General features: G+C 40.5%; 3 protein-coding genes and 1 long non-coding RNA gene across 5 annotated transcripts in view; 2 read left to right on the top strand and 2 right to left on the bottom strand.

Moving 5' to 3' along the window:
* Positions 1-4,367, top strand: part of LOC140942430 (transmembrane prolyl 4-hydroxylase-like) — a 4,688-nt gene extending 321 nt beyond the window's left edge. The window contains exons 1-3 of the mRNA XM_073391381.1: positions 1-501; positions 2,750-2,877; positions 4,049-4,367. The exon at positions 1-501 is cut by the window's left edge and continues 321 nt beyond it. Of these exons, the coding sequence (XP_073247482.1) occupies positions 1-501; positions 2,750-2,877; positions 4,049-4,367 (948 nt within the window). The remainder of the gene's footprint in view (positions 502-2,749; positions 2,878-4,048) is intronic.
* LOC140942446 (uncharacterized) lies at positions 3,198-5,761 on the bottom strand. Its single transcript, XR_012166545.1, has 2 exons — positions 5,669-5,761; positions 3,198-4,841 (listed from the first exon to the last, which is right to left on the bottom strand). It is a non-coding gene; the product is annotated as an uncharacterized lncRNA (long non-coding RNA).
* Positions 5,762-7,153: 1,392 nt separating this feature from the next.
* Positions 7,154-8,491, bottom strand: LOC140933946 (germinal-center associated nuclear protein-like). The gene has a single exon (XM_073383630.1). It carries the CDS (start codon positions 8,426-8,428, stop codon positions 7,193-7,195), a length of 1,236 nt encoding a protein of 411 aa, XP_073239731.1. The 5' UTR covers positions 8,429-8,491; the 3' UTR covers positions 7,154-7,192.
* Positions 8,492-8,575: 84 nt separating this feature from the next.
* Positions 8,576-20,429, top strand: LOC140942406 (uncharacterized). 2 transcript variants are annotated; one of them, XM_073391379.1, is made up of 13 exons: positions 8,576-8,750; positions 8,828-8,899; positions 10,768-10,977; positions 11,955-12,045; positions 12,784-12,871; positions 13,013-13,109; positions 14,310-14,420; positions 14,581-14,677; positions 15,485-15,653; positions 16,260-16,413; positions 17,302-17,503; positions 18,896-19,083; positions 19,757-20,429. In XM_073391379.1, exons 1-13 carry the CDS (start codon positions 8,672-8,674, stop codon positions 19,888-19,890), a joined length of 1,692 nt encoding a protein of 563 aa, XP_073247480.1. In that variant the 5' UTR covers positions 8,576-8,671; the 3' UTR covers positions 19,891-20,429. The 2 variants fall into 2 exon arrangements, with proteins under 2 accessions (XP_073247480.1, XP_073247481.1); XM_073391380.1 differs by lacking the exon at positions 8,828-8,899.
* The last annotated feature ends 10 nt before the right edge of the window (positions 20,430-20,439 follow it).

Below are 20,439 nucleotides of genomic sequence, written 5' to 3'. Positions count from 1 at the left end.
GAGTGCGATCAGTTGATAAAACTTGCAAAGAGAGAAGGTCTGGAAGAAAGCACGATCACCAAAACAAACACAGTTACGTGGGAAAATGTGAACGCTACCTTAAATGAGAAAGAAATGCAATTTTATTGTAAGAGCATCGCACGATATGATTCGAACAAAGACAACAGTATTTCTCTGATCGAGTTTTCGAGTTACGTGTATCGCCTACTCAGGATTCTTGTTGATATAAACGACCTATGGACAGTCTACAAAGAATTACTTGCAGAGGAGGCCAAAACAATCACTTACGAGGACTGTATCAAGACCAACCGCACGCGCTTTGTCGAGTTCGTCCACCAGCTACTAAACATAAAACGCTTACCGTATTACAAGACTCGATACAGTCAACATTCCTGGGTAGAAATGAGCGACAATGATCCTATTTTAAAACCCGTCAAGGGTAGAATCGCTGAGGTTACCCAGATGTCTGTATGGCAGATTGATCACAGCGAGCCGTTACAGGTATTTATTTCAGTTTTTCTTTTCTCATTTCATGTATACATTTCACATTCACACTCGAGAGATTAAAATTCTAGACATTCTATCCTATATCATAGTTCCCAACCTTTCCAGCGCGTGACATAGCCTGCGTGGCAGGCGTTCTAGCCTGCGTGGCAGGCGTTTGAAAGGGATGGGAAAGGGGGTTTTGGGCGAGAGGGAAACGCGAGAGGCAAACGCCTGCCACGCAGGCTAACTGGTTTTTAGAAGTCTTGTCTCCCAACGGCTTGTGTTACTCACTAGAAGAGAGAAAGGAAAAATCATGCTGCCCGTGTGCTTGTTATCTGCTGTTTGACCTTAAACGCCTACCACGCAGGCTACGCTTATCAACGAACAGATTGTTGAAGACGAAGCGATCTATAATCCTTAGCGATACTTGGTTTGAGGACTTCTTCTTGCTGGTTATAGACGTTATAAAGCCGCCAGGAACTTACCGTACCTCAATAATAATATTGATTGCAGAATTAGCCTTATTGTAGATCTGTGAAGTTCCGCTCTTCTTTCCCTGCTACCAGCGTTCTTTTGTATGCTGCGCTGGATCCAGTTCGAGAGGCAGCAAAGTGTTTGTAATTAATTTCTCCGACAAACACTGCATGCAAGTTGGGAACTTCAGCAAAAACGTAATAGATTTACGCGAAATACGACTTAAATAAGCGCATCGCGGCCAGACTTATTTGACAGCTAGTCATTCAAAGTTGCGTTATTTTTGCATACATAATTAGTAGGCGGGATGGCGAAAACAATGGTTTCCTGGCAGGCGTTTCCCTCCTTCCCTTCCTCCTCGCGCGCCTCTCGCGTTTCCCTCGCGCCCAAAACCCCCTTTCCCTTCCCTTTCAAACGCCTGCCACGCAGGCTAAGAACCAGTCAGCAAAACTCATCTAGCTGACAGGTCTTTTCCTTCATACGAGTCTTTTAACTGCTTTCTTCTATTTTCCTTTCAAGCTGAAATAGATACCTTCAGTTTCTAATCGTTCTAAAACGATGAATTCAATACAGAAATCTCTTCACGCCTCACTAACAACATATTTTTAAATGATTACTGAAAGATCGATTAAGTTACTCAGTAGCGTGATGTTGATTTCAGCCAATCGGATTAAGGTATTACGGCTGTGATTGACATGTTTTGAAGACGGACCAATCAGGATTTTAACATTCGCCTGGTAGATGTTAAAAACGAGAAAAACAATGGTCTCCTGGCAGGCGTTTCCCTCCCTCCCTCCTCGCGCGCCTCTCGCGTTCCTCTCGCACCTAAAACTCCCTTTCCCTTCCCTTTCAAACGCCTGCCACGCAGGCTACAGGCGTTCGAAAGGGAAGGGGAAGGGAACATTAGGGCGCGAGACCACGGGCGCCCCACGCGCTCTCGTGCGCCCAATTCACCTTTTAACGCCTGCCAAGCAGGCTACGCGCGACCCAAGAATGACTTCGTGCGTGGGAGGTGCGTGCGAGCAAGCTCTTCCGGCCGGTTCATTGGCCTCTCAATCAACTCCGGAAAGACTCTCGAAATCGCGAGAAGGGAAGACAACTTTTGACTGGCTGTTGAGACAATGTTTCTTTCACACTCTCAAACGCAAAAGAGTTGAACAGCCGCAAACATCAATCAGAACTGGAACTACAATCGAGGATTAGCCTACGGACGTATTTCCGGTCGTCGCTTGCTCTGTCTTCTCTTCACCTTCGGCCGGAGACAAGGAAATGAAAAAGGGAAGAGGTCCGCCTGACCACAGATTGGGCGAGAGAGCGCTCTCCCTCTCTTCCGCTTCCCCACCACCGGGATCATCTAGGATCCCTTCTCTTTTCTAACACCAATGTGGATTCTTTTACGTCCCCTTTCAGTTGATAATACAAGATAAAGGAGATATTAGCTAAGACCGACGGCTTAACGTCACCGTCCACTGACGTGATCATCTAAACTGAGACAAAATCTTTAATCACAGCCAGCATGCATGATCTAACCAGCTTTTGAAAGACCTTGGTTGTTAATCCGGCCGGGATTTCGCGTTCGGTGTTCGGCGCGCATAGACCGACGCCCTCCCAAATGTGCCAACCGGGCGGCGGTATGAACTGGCCGGGCCGATTCCTTCCCCTTCTAGTCTTTCTAAAGCTGGTGAGTAATAAAAAAAGTCATCAAGACGCGCTTTGGTGGAAAATTAGTCCAGACATGATAGTGGTACTTTGATTAAAACAATTGTATTTTCTCTTTTACTTTTCACAGGTCGTGTATTATCAGAGATCTGGACACTATCACGCCCACTACGATTCCTCCGTAGGTGAAAATGTAAAGGAAAAGAGATGCTGTCAGAGGAATGAAGAAAAGAACACTGCATCATGTCTTCTGTGTAGGTAGGTCGGAATTCTCTGTACTTTATAGACACATAGATTACTCCCACAACTGCTTTTTTTGCTATACCGTTTTGTTTTGGTTGTGGGAGTAATTCTTTTGTGTGTACGTGTTTGTCCCGGGGGAGGTTTACTCCTTCAAATTTGCCTTATAGGCACCTGCGCTGCCCCAAAGGGCATGGGTTTTTCGCCGTTTTGGTCTGAAAACGGTTGCTGACTTTGCCTATTTTGGTCTGAATTCGGTTTTGGTTTTCGAGAGGATTCGGGAGTTCTTGGACATATTGGTCGTTTCAACTTTAAATAAATAAGAAAGAAAATGTGAATATGAGTATTCGAAATATATTTTTTAAAGAAATCTCTTTGTTGGTGCTCTACTGAAAACGTAATTTCTGCCTACGCTAGGTCTGAAAACGGGTATGGATTTTAGAGCCCAGGTCTGAAAAAGGGTGTAGAAAATGACATTTTTGGTCTGAAATAAGGTCAGGATTGGAGAAACGGGCGGCACACCCCAACCACGAATTCCCAGGTAGACCCTCCTTCGGGTGTTTGTCCTTTCTGAGCCAGTAAGTAAATGCGGTCTGTAGGAAACGCGTACGTTTTTGTTGATTGCTTCCTTGACAACATTCGTAGCAGCCTGACTTGTCACTTGAGACCTTAAGACAGAGAACTCGATGCAGTACGTACTGCCGATTATATCGGGGATTTAGACTGTCTGCGATGCGGGCTACTAAATGACGACTCAAGCCAGTTTTGCAGACTTCTAAGTCAAAAAGCCTTTGCATTTTTGTACAGTTAAGGGGGTTATTCACTGCGTCCATCCATTTTGCTTAAAATTCAACATCATTGTGCTCCAAAAAGGACTCATTTCCACCCATTTTGCTCAACATTGTTTTGGGTAGCAGGCGGGGGTTGCTGGTTAAAACTAAGAGGGAGCTTTTGCGGAGTGACGCACGTTAAATGGAAGTGATGATTTTTCACTTTAAATATGCCTTGACGTTTCCAAATTTGTATTGCTTAGTGTCTTTACTCTTATAGAAGCGATTTGTCCGAAAATATGGACAAATCCGCTGCCCAAGAATGCAAAAATGCACTTCCGGTTGAAAGAAAAAACGTCGCTCAAAAACGTCTTTGCTTAAGCTCCGTAATATCCCAAAACGTTTTACTTCCATTGTAGGTACATCACCATGTTGTTTTATTTGAACGACGTGGCAGAAGGAGGTGAGACAGCGTTTCCGTTGGCTGATCGGGAAGACCATTTAGGAGCCAACAATTATACAAGAGATCTGAGTAGACATTGCCATAAAGCTAGTCTGGTAGTGAAACCTGTTAAGGGAACAGCTCTGCTTTGGTACAACAATGTTCTAGACGAAAAGACTGGGAAGATGGGAGATGTTGATAAGCTGACTTTGCATGGAGGATGCGATGTTCTTGAAGGCGAAAAATGGATCGCTAATTTGTGGATCAATGCTCCTCGCGGAGATGAAACTGTGTAGTTCTCTTGGAACATTTCAGTCGATTAAAATAAGAACTTTGCTTAGCTTCGCTTGGTTGACATAACCCACTATACGTGTAGCTGTTTGAGAAACTCATTAAACACTCATTTTCATGTTTGATGTATCGGTTTTCGTTGTTCTATGAAAAACAAGTCTGCCAATGGACTCTTCACACTCTTTTTTTTCCCTCTAAGTTACTGAGGTATTACCCTTAGCACACACGCGAGAGGCGAAGACCCGATTCACCTTTGGTTATTTGCCTTTTTAATTTTTCCTGACGTACTCAGAGCCAATGAGAACTCTGCAGTCTTGCTTGGCTTCTGTGGTTGCATTTTTAACTTCCCTTGCTTTTTGTTTCAATCTTTCTTTCTTTTCTTGCAAATCCTTTTCTTTCTTTTCAAATTCTCTCTTCCTTTCCTCTGTCTCTATGGCTGCTAGGCAGCTACGCACTTCAAATTCTTCCTCTGGGGATAGCTGTAAAAATGATTAACCCACCTATAATAACTTTTCTGGTAATTAAATTGCTTCATTATATAAAAACCAATGAAATACCAAGTGAGCTTTCACGCGAAAACTTGATATCTTCACATGTGAAAATAACATGTCATCTTCACATGTGAAAATATCACCATCGCTATTGCGTCATAATAAACCGCACCTTTAAGACCAAAAAACTTTTTAAGTAAAATGGTTTGGCATTTCATTGGTGTTTATATAATAAATGGAATATTACATGGTCGCTTGGAGATACGAAATTTCTCTTCTCGTGTTGAAAAAAATAGTTCACTCGTTCGCGCAATATTTTTCAACACTCGAAGAGAAAGTTAGTATCTCCGCGCGGCCATGTAATATCCTCTATATATTCAACTGCTTAGTGGAAGTAACTTAAGTTGCTCTGACACCTGTTTAACTATACTAATATGCTGTCTATTTTCTTCAACTCAGCTTGATGATATGATTGAATATTAGTATATTGAGCAAATGCTTTGTTTTGATTTTGAACAGAAGAATAGAACAAATTGTAATATGGGTGCAATTATCCGCAAAAACAAATTCACCTCTTTGATCAATGAAAAACGAAATCGATCAAGAATAAACTATTTACGCCTTGAAATCAGTAAGCCAACTGTTACTGCTATATTCTTCTAACTCTTATAAACGATGGAATGAATGATATTGTCTTTTTTGGTGAGCCTAAACAATTTAATTTTCAAAAGGTATACATTTCAAAAAACATAAATTGGAACGTTTGCACTTCTACATAGGGTATTCTAAACAAGTGGAAATGAAAGATTACTAACGGTTTTGGACGGGTTCCAAGTAGGTAATTCACTGGCTTCGCCAGTCCACTGAAAATGAATAACAAATATACACACTTAATTCCGTGAAAGAAAAATAATTCTATGATCATGAATGCTTACCTCATCAAGGAAATTATCCCATGTATCTTGCGTTGATAAGGGTGCCGACTCGTTGTTATTCTAGATAATAATAAATCAGATTACTTTAGGTTTTGAAATCTCTCCCATGTTAAAGAAATAGGTGGGCATTGAACGAATAAGGAGATTCGTAATGTTGTGTGATCACTAAACAATTACTATTACGATTATTGTCGTGCATGAAGCCATTTTGCAACTGGCCGTTTTTTTCTGTATTTGGGACCTAAGACACATCTCAAATATGTGAACAGTAAGCTAGGAAATACTAGCAAAAAAATTGCTTCCCAAAACATTGGCCAGAAATAGAAATACATCTTTTAAACCATATAACACTTTAATAAAGTATTCATTGCAGTCTTGACTCGAACAACAAAGGAACCTAGACAGAAAAAGCACTTTGTAAAGACACTAACGGAACTGAAATGAACGACATCCGACGTGCTTACACTGCGAACATTCCTTATACTGTTTTTTGGCACTGAAAGTCAGGTTTGTTGGTGGAGTCCCTGTCAACTCTATTGGATTTTTTAGCTGGGGAAAGCCATAACTACATTGTACTCTGGGTGTGAGGTCGTGTAAACAGGAGGGACTGTTCAGTTTGGATATTCTCAATTATTGACCAAGACGAAACAATGGGCTAACCATTAAATACAAAATGAATGTAAAACTTGTTGACAATCTGCATAACTGTAACACAATAAACTACTTCTTCATTTACACACAAAATTCATTGAAGCTTCTCAAAGAAGATTTCAGCTTCTTGAACTTATTGATGTTCCATTTTCATGTGCAATTCTTTATCCCCAAGTAATTGAGTATAAATTCAAGTTATCACACTCTGGGTTTTTTCTGTGTACAGAGATGGCTTGCAACTTATAAGCAACGCAAATGCCCGGGGGGGGGGGGGGGGGGGCAGGGGGGAGTACTTAGGTTAATGTTTGCTGGGTATGTGCCACTGGCCTCTCAGAGCCCCTACCCCATTATAGTCTATTTTTTGGCCAATTATAGACCCCATCCTAGTCACTTTTTGAGAAATGTAATTTTTGCCATCCCAACTTAGTCATTTTATGCATCTACCATATCAACGTGGTTTCAAGTGACGGAATGTAATATGGTCAATGCAAGCTTATTGATAACTTAATTTAGTCAACAACAAATTTCTGATTTTTTTTCAGGCTGAGAATCTTCCCATTTTGAATCCCTACTTACCCCAAAAATCTTAAAATTTGCAACCCCACTCTAGTAACTCTATTGAAAATGCAACCCTATTTTAGTCACTCCAGTCGTGAAAATGCGACCCCATCCAGCAGCACATCCCTTTTAGCCTCTTGTAAGAGAGTACTCCCCCCCCCTTGCGCAAATGGTGAAAACGGAAATTTACAGTGGCTATTGAAAAAGTTTCCATCCCCTTCCTCTTCCCTTTCCTCTGCCTTTACCAAACCAGCTCTGTTGGGTTTTTAAATTTGATACTGGCTTTGAAACTCCATGCAATTTCTCATCATTGCTGCACTCTTCTGATCTCTTGTTTTGAGAGGGAAACTGAAATGTTCTACAACTATTATCCCTCCCACTGATTATGCCACTTATTCTGCCAGACAGTTTTGTGTCAATCATGCCTGAAAACCTTGTTCTGTGCGTTTGATCATTGTTCACTTGCCCCTTGACAAATTTCACTGCTGTATCAGATGCCTCTAAGCCAGAATGAGAACAGAATTCTTTAGCCTCTTGATCATCATTGAAATTCAACATTTCAACCAACAGTGTTAGGGGAAGGCTTGCATTACGGCTGAAATAAGCTGTGTTTATGGCGGCAAGAGCATCAGCTCTGACATGATTGAAGTGCTTATGAACAGCACAGCATGCTAGATAAGGCAGCGACTTGACAAGTCTGAAGAACCGTACATAGTTTCTAAGCAGTATAGACAAGTTAATGTCAAATGCTAACTGAACTAGGCAACTTCTCTTGATTTCTTCAGGCAAAGTCACAGCTCGTGTTAATGCCTCAACTGAGCCCAAATTGTGTAACAAGTAGTACGCTTCGAACTCTGCTCTGGTTTCTCTATAGGTAGCAGGCTGCTCCATGTCATAGAAACACAGAAGTCTCTTTAAGCACTCTGTAGTGTGATCATTGTTGATTTTTCCGTCAAACACATCGATGGTACTTTCACATAGCTGGTAGCTGCTGATAATGTGAAACCTGCATATTTTCTCGAAAATTTCAACAACAGGCTTTCCGCTGATTCTTTGTACAACTAGATCTTGTCTAACAGATCTTGTTCTGTCAAAGACGAACAAGTAAATCATATGCCATGGGTAGTCCCCATCTTTGGAAGCAATTACGTCAATCAGATAATCTACCGTCCGTAACAGTACTTGAAATGGCCTGAGTTCTGAAGGATCAATAGCTTTTCCTGCCGCTGAGCGAGTAAATTCCTTAACTACGGCCCTTGGATCTGCTGTTAGTTTGTCTTGTTGGGAAATGTTTGAATTTGTAGAACGCGATGTAAACGCAACGGTTTCGAAGAAGTGAAGTCGTCGCTGTTTTTCTCGTGATAAGATCTCCCGCTGAGGACACATTTGCATACAAGTTCCCTGAATGAAATCTCCGTCTTGCTCTGTCATTTTCGAAGGGGGTTTCTGTTAGATTCTAAAATATAAAAACACATATTATGGCAGAATCGGCAGCCATTTGAAAGATATCACTTCATAAGAAGTCCGCTGGAGCAGTCCGCTGGCGTAAGCGTCCTCCCGCTTAGCAACCACTCGACAACAAAAATGGCGGGTGAAGTTGACGATAGTTTTGGTGAATCTTAAATTAAAATTAAAACACAACATTAGCGTTGCTGTAGAAAACATTCTTTAAGAATGGCAACAATATTAAACACCACAACATCCAAAGGAGCAGGAAATTACATTGGCGAAACCAAGAAGCAGCTTAGAGACGGTAAGACCAGCTGTTTCAGTTCGTTTCTTCTCAGCATTGGTTCAAGTTTTGTGTAACAAATAAGGTTGTTTTTTAAGGTTTTGGTGTTTATAATTACCCCAACAAATTCTTCAGATATGAAGGAGAGTGGAGCAAGGGCAAGAAACATGGTGGGTAGTTGTTACTTGTAAAATTTCTTGGAATGAATAATTATAAGCTTCAATGGGCCTTTAAGAGTAAATATATGTCTGACGGAGCCTGGAAATTAAAACCTTTAAAGGACAGCTGTTAATGAATCATCCTACGAATTACCTTATGTTTGTTTGATGGAGGTGATAGTACTAATAATAATAATGATAATGATAATGATAATAATAATAGTAATAATAATGGTTTGATGCCAGCATATCCACGTAAGTGGCTCTTCTTCGATTCAAAACCCCGGGGGTTTGGGGGGGGGGGGGCACTTGGGTATTTTTTGGGTGGGTATGTGCCGCCCGGGACTCCAAATTGGCACCCCGTTCTAAAAAAAAATTTCCCTAAAATTGATACCCCGTTCTAGAAATGGGCCAATTTTTTTATACCCCGTTCTAGAATTCGCCCAAAAACTGATACCCCATTCTAGAAATGGGCCAATTTTTTATACTCCGTTCTAGGGTGCAACAAGAGTATATCAGTTTGCTTGTTAACGCATTGAACCATATTTTTAAAAGCAATCTGTCCTTGAATAATTTCAAATGGCTGCTTACAAAACTGGAGCTTTCGTGCGTTCGAAATATTATACTCCGTTCTAGAAAACGCCTCTGAAATGGATACCCCGTTCTAAATCAGGAGCTTCAAAATCACGACCCCGTTGGGCAGCACATACCCGTATAGGTAATGTATGGGAGTACCCCCCCCCCCCCCCCGGGTTCAGAACATACTAAAACTACCAATTAAAAATTAGAAGGATAACTTAAGGTTGAATATTTATAGCTATATTTATATAGTATTATATTAGAATTATGTACATAAAATAAGGTATCTACAAGTGGCTGATGAAAAAGATTTATCAGATGTTAAACCATTGAGCAAATAAAAATGTGAAAAGAAATAAAAACAAATGTGAAATAAATCAAATCAAATCCAAAGTACATAAAATGATTTAAGAAAAGTTAGAGCAAAAGGCTAGCACAACTGCATCTCGTCCTTTCAGGGAAATAGTATTACTTAAGTTATTTCACACACCTAGGATTAATTACTGAATATGATTTTGAAGAAAAGAGTGTGTCTTATGACAGGAGTAATGAAAATCGGTACTGTTTCTTATATGAACAGGAAGACTATTAAAAAGCTGTGCAGCACTGTCTTGAAAGCTGCCATTCTCTGGTGGAGTAATCGTTTCGCAGGATTAGAATGCAACAGACGTATATAAAAAACCTCATTGATCTTGAGATAAGATGGCCAGGCATCAGATAATAAAGCCTTGAGAACAAGATTAAGAAATTGAGCCCAACTCATTGTGTGTGTAGCTGTGGTCAACCTCATTACCAAGGTTCTCTCCTATACTGACCTTCGTTTGTACCCATAGGGATGGGTAGGAGAGAACCCTCGGAACAAGGTTGAGCTGAGGTTTGGGGGAATGTAATGTAATTCCATGGGAAATAAAGTAACAGAGAGCCCTTTTTGTGGGAGCTTTGCTAGTATTGATACTGTTCCTTTGATTACAGCACTACAACAATAATTTGCTTACTGGGAAGGTTTCACAAAGATGCATGTACAAAAAATAGCACAGTTCACAAAAGAGGAGGCCTCAATGACAGAGAAAGAGTCCCGGCTTCAGTGGTGAATCCGAGGGAGGGTCCCGGGGGGCCTGCCCCTCCCCCCCCCCCCCAATTATTGAATTAAACTGAGGCCTGAAGGGCTGGAAAAAAATGTTTTTGGAGACCGGGCCCACTCCTTATCTGGATCTGGTCTGGATCCAGCAGTGGGCTTGATCTGAGACCAATTTTTACCACATTATTATACATATGAATACTGATTTTATTTTCTATTTAAGGTCATGGCAAACTTGTTATGGCAGATGGCAGTTTTTATGAAGGACAGTTTATGGATGGCGAAATCCAGGGACGTGGATTTCGTCGGTGGGTGTCAACAAAAAATGAATACACTGGACAGTTTGTAAAGGGAGAACTGAATGGTCACGGTATTATGATGTATGGTGATGGATCTCGTTATGAAGGAGAATGGGTTGACAATAAACGAGAAGGTAAAGCATATCCATTCCATGTGCAATAATAAATTATTGAAAGTCGTATGGTGGCTTAAAAGTGTCATGGTAATTTCCATTTCCCTCTTGGCAGTTTCAATATTTGCTCGCTACAATTTCAGTTTCGCTCACAGCTCACTGTAAAAGCCACTTTCATAGAGAACTTTAAATTAACCACAAGGAAACCCTTTGTTAAATTTTTTACATAGCCTCATTTTAGCCAGTCAGGCTGCCAATTGGCCTGCGTCGCAGACAGAAGTTAACTTCTGGTTAGATCTATCTGCGAAACAGCGCTGAAATCCTTGTTCTGGGTCCCCACCTGCGTACCAGGATTTGAGTATGCATCATGATTGGCCTGTTAAAGAAACTATTGTCGATTTCCCAGTCAGGTTTGAAAAGAAATTCGAATCGCATTTCCAGAACAAGGATATTAGGCTGATTTAGCAACAGAATGGAAATATCATTATATTATTGATGACTGTGCGCGCAAATCAGACAGCTGTCTCAACCAATGGCAGAATGGCAATTTTAGCACTGGAAGTAGAGTTTAGTCCTTTCTGTGTGCTTTCTCGTCGTCAAATGATGTTCCTGCTCTGTTGCTAAATCAGCCGATTGGCTCTGCCTTGCAGACGTTGCTGACCAGGGTTAGATTAAGTCTGCGACGTAGGCTGACAGCCAATCAGAACACAGGATCTGCTAAATCTTGCGCTTCTGTGGAGCTAGCCATATGTTGGTAATAAGGGAGTACAGTGGAACCCTGTCTTATGACCACCCAGTTTATACGACTACCTTGTTGTTAAGACCATAATCTTTTGACCCAAACTTAAAAATCACTGAGTCATTTTATTACTTTGAAGACCCCGTTAAGACGACCACCTCGTTGTTACGACCAAGATTTTATGGCCCAATGGTGGTTGCATTAACGAGGTTCCTCTGTAGTTTACTACTCAACAATGTTTACCGCCTTTCCTTGTCAGGTGAGGGAAAACTTATCAGTAAAGATGGAACAGTTTATGAAGGATCTTTCCATAACCACAGAAGACATGGGGAAGGCAAATTATTGTTTAGGTTAGGAGCTGTAATAACTCAGGCTCAGAATAGACCTTATTCATGATACCCACTATCTTTGCACGTGCTGAAGGACTTATGGGATAAAAGCAGTGTCACGTGATTTCTCAGGGGGCAAACAAGTGCAAAAATTTGCCAAAGCATGAAATCATGGTCGCGTTTGTTTACTCTAGAAAACAGAAAATGAAAAACTTTTCATCTTAAAGACGAGATAATAATAGCAAATTATGGGTGGAAGTGATTATTGTTTCTTTTTTGGTACACAGCTATGGGCCCCAGCACAGGTCAAAATTAATGCAGTCTGATCCAATAAAAAAAACCAAAGTAAAAGAAAAAATGGTAAAGAGTCCTTATTTTACATTGGTAGCTCAAAATAGTCATCTGACCAGTGAACCTAAGGCAGATGGCGCGCTCATTTTATCCCCCCTCCCCCTTCATCAGTGTTCCATTTTATGGGTATTCAAAGCTACTTAAAGCTACACAGACGGGAAAGAAGTCAAAAGAAGGATTTGTGGGCACACCTGGGAATTGAACTCGAGACCTCCTGCACAGAAGGCCAAGCACTAACCAACTGGGCTAATTCTTCATCCTCCAATCTAGGTTTTGTCAACATTAAAATTCACTCAATAATCTCTTGTAACTTGATGGCAAAACATGCCTCCTGGATGTCCAGTTCTCATGCAATCTGGCTTAAGGCCTGATTGGAACCAATTTCTCTCTTTTGTTTTCTCCCATCAGCAATGGTGATATTTATGAAGGAGACTGGGTTAACAATTTACGTCAAGGACACGGAATAATGAAGTTTGTAGATGGAACAATTTATGGGGTATGAAAAGGAACTCTTACATTTTAACAGTGACAATTTGTCCGAAATTATTTAGAACAAATTAACAATTTTTCATACTCTCACTTTGCTTTCACTTTGTCATGGATTACATGTATGTTTTGTATTTTTTTAATTTGTTAGGGTCAGTGGTGGGGAGATGTGTTCAATGGTGAAGGTTCCATGATTCATTCTTCAGGTGTATCGTATGAGGGGATGTGGGTCAATGGAAGGCCTGAAGGTGAGAAAAGTCCCCCACTACAAAAAATAATGTTTTTAAAAGCCTTGTTGAGTAATTGATTTATCTGAACCTGTTAATTCCTTGAGTTGTACCTTGAGCCTCTTCAAGTTACATTTCAAGAGGAGTTAAGTCCTTTTTGAAAGACAGTTGAGGGTATTTTAGCATTTATAGCTGTAAACAAATTGAAAACTTACAAATATGTAAAATATAAAGACTGGAATGGGAAATGGGTTTTGCAGCAATCTTAACTTTTTAAATAAACTTAAGAGTTTTACTAGTGGAGAATTATTGAAGTGAGCAGTCAGGAAAAGATGAAGGGGCTAATTTGTATAGGTAATAGCATGATTGGTAGTGATATTTGGCATAAATACCACGAGTGATAAATCAAAATTATTATACCTAATTTCACGAGCCGTTAGGCGAGTGAAATTTGAGACAATTTTGAAATATCACTCTTGGTATTTATGCCAAATATCACGTACAAATCATGCTATTATTTGTTTATACTACTACCCACAAAAGGTTTGTAATACCTTTGGAGCTGCAGAAATATTATAGAAATTTACACAAAGTTATACAAAAAAGATGAAGAATTCTAGTGAACACCATTATACCTTTAGAGGAGGGAAAGGAGTGAATAATAATAATAACAAATTATTATCATGCATTCAAAAAATTTCTCCATTTCTGATTGGCTAAAATCCCACCCATAATTTATCATAACTGGCTACTGTCAAACAAATTTGGAAGAATTTTGCAATATGTGAAAAATGACGTCAACTGTGGTGCAGCATAATTGCCAGAAAGCTGAACAGTTGACTAAGAAGACCTGGTGACGAGGTTGAGTTGTTTTAGTAGTGAGTACAAAGTGGCACAACATTTCACTCGTTTCATGTTTCATGATTTCCAAGAGCAATGCCAAATCGGTTCCTTACGACGGTGTATTTGTTGTTATTTTTATTATGTATAATAAAACAATGGTTAGATTTGGTTTTTGTGATATCTTGAATAATCAAGGTCTCAGTAGTTGTTATCAGCTTCAGCCTTTGGCTCGGCTAATAACACTTACCTCGACTTTGATTACATGTATTCTGGATACCACAAAAACGTCCTCCAAAAATTGTTTATTATTCATGCACTTCCAAGAAAATATGACCTATGAATGAAGATCCTAAAGAATGATTCGAATTTACATTTCAGTGGAGACTGTTCAAATACGTATTGTTGGAGATGAAAATGTTGAAGTTGTACAGGGAAGGCCTTTTGGATTTGAAGTTGAGTGTGTCACAGCTGATGGGGAACTCAGGCAAGGTGTGTCCTTTTTAAAAGAAGTATTTGTCATGTAGTTTAAATGCAGTTTATACACGTACCACTTCACCTTTGCAATATTGACCAGGCAGGATTAAAGGTACTTTAATATTATCTTGTAACACACACATAAATTTTTCTTGATTTAATTTACTGATTTCAGATGAAGGGAGATTGTTCCAGGTGACAGCTGGAATTAAAGTTAGTTCTGGTAGAAAATCTGCTGATGGGGAAGAGGTGGACACTATTATGACACCTTTGTAAGTACATTATATTATTACAATGATCTGATTTGTTTATTTTCAAAAATGCAGTATGGTCAAAAGGTCAGCACAAGGTTGGAGTCTTGCTCCATCCAGTGGCTGGATTTTTCTGTTGGTTGCCCTAAATTTAACTCCTTGACTGGCCTTGTGAATAAACAATTGGCTGCCTCTGGCCCAGCAGTTGGGGTTTTTAATCCTGTCCTATCATTTTTTGGCAATAGTTATTTCTACTTAGTATATTACTTATTAAGTGGAGTGTCTGTAAACTACCTGGAAAAGCTATGTTTAATTCAATGTTCTTACCAGACCGCTGCATTGCAGCATTGCCACACTTTTGAGGGAGATACCACACTATAATTAGCCCAAGGGGTCCCAAGGGTGCAATTCATAAAATCAGTAGGACCAATCATAAAAAATTGATATTTGACGTTTATCATTCAGACTTTGGACATCTATTATCTAAGAAAGTATGAGTTATTTACACTAACTCAGACCTGAAAAAACGTTGAGTTAACTTTATTTACACTAACGCAGACCTGAAAAACATTGAGTTAACTTTTATTGTCAAAGAAAGTGCAAGGTATTTACTCTAGCTGAGACCTGTGACAGTGAGTAAAATGTTAAGTTATCTGTATCTAAAAATTGTGACCTGCCTCCCCCCCACCTCCCGCCCCCATGACCCCCTTTTAGCCTCTCTATGGGTCCTATACACCGCAGTGTAGAAAATCCTGGTAAGAACACTGTTAATTCCACTGTAGAAAAAACATTAACCATTTTGTATTTTTTTCCAATTTTCATTTTCAGTGGCTTTGAAATTGAGCCTTATCTGTTAACAGAGCTACTTGGGGAGATCTCCAGCGAAACTGTATTATATGGACTAAACTCCCAAGCACCAAGTGTCATGTCTAACAGACCAGGCCAACCATCTCCACCAATAGGTGATGAGTTGGCTAAACCAATTGATAATCTTCAGGTAATCTCTGTTCCTACTTTTTTTTATGATAGTTGTATCCTGTTTTTATGCCCTCTATATGTTTTGTTTGTTATTTTCATTTGATAAATAGTATATTATAGGTCTCAATAGAGCATAGACAACTTTCCATAATTAAAAGCTTTTATTTCATTTAATTTTTTTTGCTTGGAAAGTGCCTTTCGAGCCATGCCTGCAGGGTACATGTAACTCTGAGAACGTCACTTAGGGAAAGAGAATATCCATGGGTTAACACCGCTTCTGAACTTCCCTTGCACAAACAAACAAAAACCTGTGAAAAGTTTTTCTTTGGATTTGACATTACTCAGATATGATTGAGTCTCTCTTCAGGATCTGTCCACCAGCCTTGACAGGCCTAGCAAGAGTGGAACTTAAAAACAAACTTCAGAGTAAAGGTTTACATATAGTATGAGCAGTCCCATTTCAGTCTGTCAAATCAAGGCTAGGCAGGACTAGAGGGAGCCAACCATTTGGAAAGCGAAATGACCTTTTTTGTCCTCTCTTAACATGCTCATTCTAGGGTCACTCTTAGCAGGTTGGAGTTATTCTTATTGATTTTATACGATGTATGATTTTCTTTGTTGCCAGGTGGCTGCAGCTGAGGGATCGGATGCAGGGGATAAAGAAAGTCCAGTGGTTGAGAATGCTCAGGGTGATATGACAAACAGAACAGCTGCCCCATCGCAGGCCAGCACTATGATGCCTGCTAGTTTTGATAAGAACACAAGTGTTGCTGGAGATGGTAAGTACAAGTTTATTGACTTGTTATCGTGAGAGTCAAACCTCTAGAAAAAAAATGTAACTTACCATGTGAAAGTACTGTCGAAAAGTTAGATTGCGTAGCAAGTGTCCGTGCGAGTTCATCAAGAAAAATGGGACGAGAGCAATTACTCGATCTGAAATACTTGCTACACAGGCTTTCAAAAAGGCTTTATTTGAATTATCACACTACGGGATTTTGCCCACAGACTCATTATTAGCCTGTGTCAGCTGTTCAGATAGTGGAGAGTGGCACAAAATCAAGAGTGGATGGAAAAACGTGAAAGAGGAAAGTGGAGGGAACCGTTCCTCTGCCCTCTCTCCCTACCCCCACCCCTTTGCTGTGTTTTCCTGTTCCCTATTCTTTGTGATATCCACACTATCTGAACGCCTGGAACAGGCTAACTCATAACTTAACAACACCACACTTCTCATGGACACATTTTCTCGCCGCTCAATCAATTTAGTGGTGTTTTCAGGGCTTGAAAGTTCTTGAATTCCACCTAAGTTGTCCTTTGGCCAAGTAGCTGTCACAGTTTGCTTGCCTCAGGCCACTGTTTGTTCGTCTCAGTTAATAATTTTGTTAGAGGATGACTTACCTGGATCCTTGAACAGCAGGAAAATCCACTTGTCCCGGACCACTGGATTGGATTTTTTTTTATCCTTGTGTTTTACATACATTTTTCTAGCTTTATAGGTGGTTTTCATGCATCCTCGGGAGACACAAATAACAATGATGAAATGAACAAATGCTGGTGGACAAACAAAGCGAGCTAATGAGAGATCTTTTGTTTACCGTCCACCAGCATGGCGGCGATGACGTAACGTGAAAACCACCTTAAGACTGTTCATGTTCTTGTTTTGACTGCAGCTGATCCACTAATGGTCGCTGCTGTTTCCAGTCTCCCTCCTCCTGTTTCACCAGTGCGGACAACTGGTGGCAAAGCATTGTTTGAAAATCTCTACCTACCAGCCCTCCCCCCAGGGCTGAAACCGATGAACAGCTTTGCAACTCTGCATTCTTCTTCACATGAAATTACTGCTCCTTCGGATTCAAGACCTGCAAATTCAAGGTTTGTGAAAGACGTACGGAAAGCCCGGACTTGTTTTGATATCGGCTGCGGTCACATCCAAATTGGCACCCCATTCTAGAAAAAATTTCCCCTAAAATTGATACCCCGTTCTAGAATTGGGCCAATTTTTTATACCCCGTTCTAGAATTCGCCCTAAAACTGATACCCCGTTCTAGAAATGGGCCAATTTTCTATACTCCGTTCTAGGGTGCAACAAAGAGTACAACGGTTTGCTTGTTAACGCATTGAACCGTATGTTTAAAAGCAATCTGTCCTTGAATACTTCCAAATGGCTGCTTACAAAAGTGGAGCTTTCGTGCGTTCGAAATATTATACCCCGTTCTAGAAAATGCCTCTGAAATGGATACCCCGTTCTAAATCAGGAGCTTCAAAATCACGACCCCTTTGGGCGGCACATACCCGTATAGGTAATGTATGGGAGTAGCCCCCGGTCACATCTACGACGTAACTAAAGTTTAGTGTCAAGTTACGTGATGTCATACCTAACTGTAGTTAGTGCTTTCGGTCGACATTGCGGTCACACCACGCAGTTAACAACAGTTAGTTCTAATTAGCCTATGTAAATTGTTTGTTTGTTGGTTTTGGTTTCCCCTCACGTACCTGGGGTCCCCCACCTCCATGTAAACAGGCCCTTAGTCTGTATTGTTTTGGATCACCGAGGTGTAAATTTTCTAAGCATAGTTATAGCGAACAAAGAAGCGGTCACATCACCGAAATAGCTAACCATAGTTATCCTCGTCTTAACTATAGTTAGTAGCCCAGATGTGACCGCAGCCATCGTCAGACAGACACCATAATAAGAATTTTAGGATAATACCAAAAACACGAGTCACTCCTAGCAGCTCAGAAAACCATTAAGGGCCTGTTTACATGGAGGTGGGGGACCCCAGGTACCAATTGTGTAAACGCTATCAAATTAAAATGAGAGATTATATGGACAAACGGGTTACTCCATCTAAGCGGGTTACCTCACCTACCTGGGGTCCCCCACTTCCATGTAAACAGGCCCTAAATCAACATCGTTCAGGTCGTTTGCATAATCTGTGTTTTGTATTATGTGACTACTGAGCTGCTCATTCTGCTATGAATTTTTAATCATTTGACGTTACTGTTTATATAACTTGATCAGAGAATGGTTAGAAGATACTAATGAGGCCTAGTTTATGCACAATAGACTGTGAGCATTCTCTTATTTTTTTGAAAGTTACCGGAGTAGCACGCGCGAACCGCGAGAAACGAGGGCGTAGACGGTTCCCGCGTACACCCTGTTCGTTTTGGATAAACGCGGTCACTGTGACTGAGAAATCGACCGTTATAAGAGAAAAGGTGGACTGCAAGCAATTTAGTGAACAAGAATTCTTCTGTTTTAAGGTGGAAAGCGCGAGCTGCTTCAACGGTGAATCCTAACATGCTCAAAGTTGCGAATCGAAGCGTGCCTTCTTCCGCCGTGTCAGACGGAAAGAAGAAAAAAGAAGGGTTGGCGGATGTGGTGGAAAAGGTTGACAGCAAACGAAAAAAAGACAAAAAAGAAGAAAAAGATGACAAGTTCTGTAAACCGGGTAAGTTGAAGATTGTTTTACCGTAAAATTCCGAAAATAAGCCCCGGGCCTATATTTTTCAAAGGCCCTTTTTGAGGGGCTTATATTCAAGGGGCTTATCTATGGAGGGAAATTTGCGTTTCAAAATCGATTGGGCTAGCCTTATAGTTGGAGGGAAATTTATCGTTTTTTGCTTTGTTTTACTTTGTATTTGAGGGTAATTTCCTAGTACAAGCCCCCGGGGGCATTATATTTGGAGGGGCGATTTAACGGAGGGTCTTTTGCGTTACCGGTTTGGGAGGCTTATATTTGGAAGGGCCTATCCGTTGAGGGGCCTATTCATGAAGGGGCTTATTTTCGGAATTTTACGGTAGACTGTTTCTTTAATTAATGCGGAAGGATTTGGTGGTGGAAGAAGGCGCGAGGGGGGTGGCTTTCTTTAAAAGACCAAAATTTTGGAGGTAACAACGTACACTGTTGCAGACCACGCAAATCAGTTTTCCGTGTTCAGCCGCCCGCCGAGTTCCAGAAACCCTCACTTTCTAAATGAAGCCGGCAGAGGATTCCTCCCGTTATTCTGTTTTTTTTGTTGCTGTTGTTTTTTTGTTTTGTTTTGTTTTTTAATTCAGTTTTTGCTGGATTTTTTTCGTAAAATTAAAACTAACTTTGCTTCGTTTTTTTTTTCCCTTGGCAGGTGACTATGTAATAATCGTCGAAGATGTTACATCACCGCCATTCCTCGATGTCACCTTAGCTCCAGCCTTTCTTCACGTCAAAGTGACTCAAAAGAAACGAGCTCGAAGCAAAATGGAATCACGGAGAAACTAAAAACCTACTTAAACTTACAGAAACAGAAACGCCGACATTTTCAATTTAACGTTCAAAGATTAACGCTGTCCAATACGCGTTGAGAGAAAAAAGTTGAACGTAGAAAATAGAAAGGGATGGTGACAAAGCGTGGTAAAGTTCCTTGTCTGATGTGTTTATTAGTACAAAATACATATCGACGCCGTTAATTCTCGTTGCTCAAAGCAAGACGTCCCTGTCAAGTTATTCAGTCAAAAAGTTTCCTGCGAATACACCCGCCTGGATCCTGTCGCTTGGGACGTTTAGCGAGTGTCGCTGAGCGATAAGAGGCGACTGTATCCGTAGGCTTTCATATAGTGGCAGACCCCTGAGATAAGAGTTTGCGGGCTTCAAAATCCAGTCTCCTCTAAAATTATTCGACGTATCAAAATACTAAATTTGTCTCGCATGCTGTGTTTGATTTTTTAAAACTGTATAGAACGTGCTTCAACTTGAAGAAGCGTTTTTGATATGTTGACTTTTTTTCCAACTATCAGGGAATAAACACGATTGGAAGAGAATATTTTTTAT

The sequence above is a fragment of the Porites lutea genome, chromosome 1 (genome assembly GCF_958299795.1).
Source record: "Porites lutea chromosome 1, jaPorLute2.1, whole genome shotgun sequence".
Lineage (NCBI taxonomy): Eukaryota > Metazoa > Cnidaria > Anthozoa > Scleractinia > Poritidae > Porites > Porites lutea.
This window is presented reverse-complemented; position numbering and strand designations above follow the sequence as displayed.

Bases quoted from the DNA above. Each gene is read 5' to 3' on its own strand.
- LOC140933946 (XM_073383630.1), bottom strand. From the start codon at position 8,428: ATGACAGAGCAAGACGGAGATTTCATTCAGGGAACTTGTATGCAAATG.
- LOC140942406 (XM_073391379.1), top strand. From the start codon at position 8,672: ATGGCAACAATATTAAACACCACAACATCCAAAGGAGCAGGAAATTAC. The intron at 10,978-11,954 runs GTAAAGCATATC...TTTCCTTGTCAG, and splicing joins GGTTGACAATAAACGAGAAG to GTGAGGGAAAACTTATCAGT. The intron at 12,046-12,783 runs GTTAGGAGCTGT...TTCTCCCATCAG, and splicing joins GAAGGCAAATTATTGTTTAG to CAATGGTGATATTTATGAAG.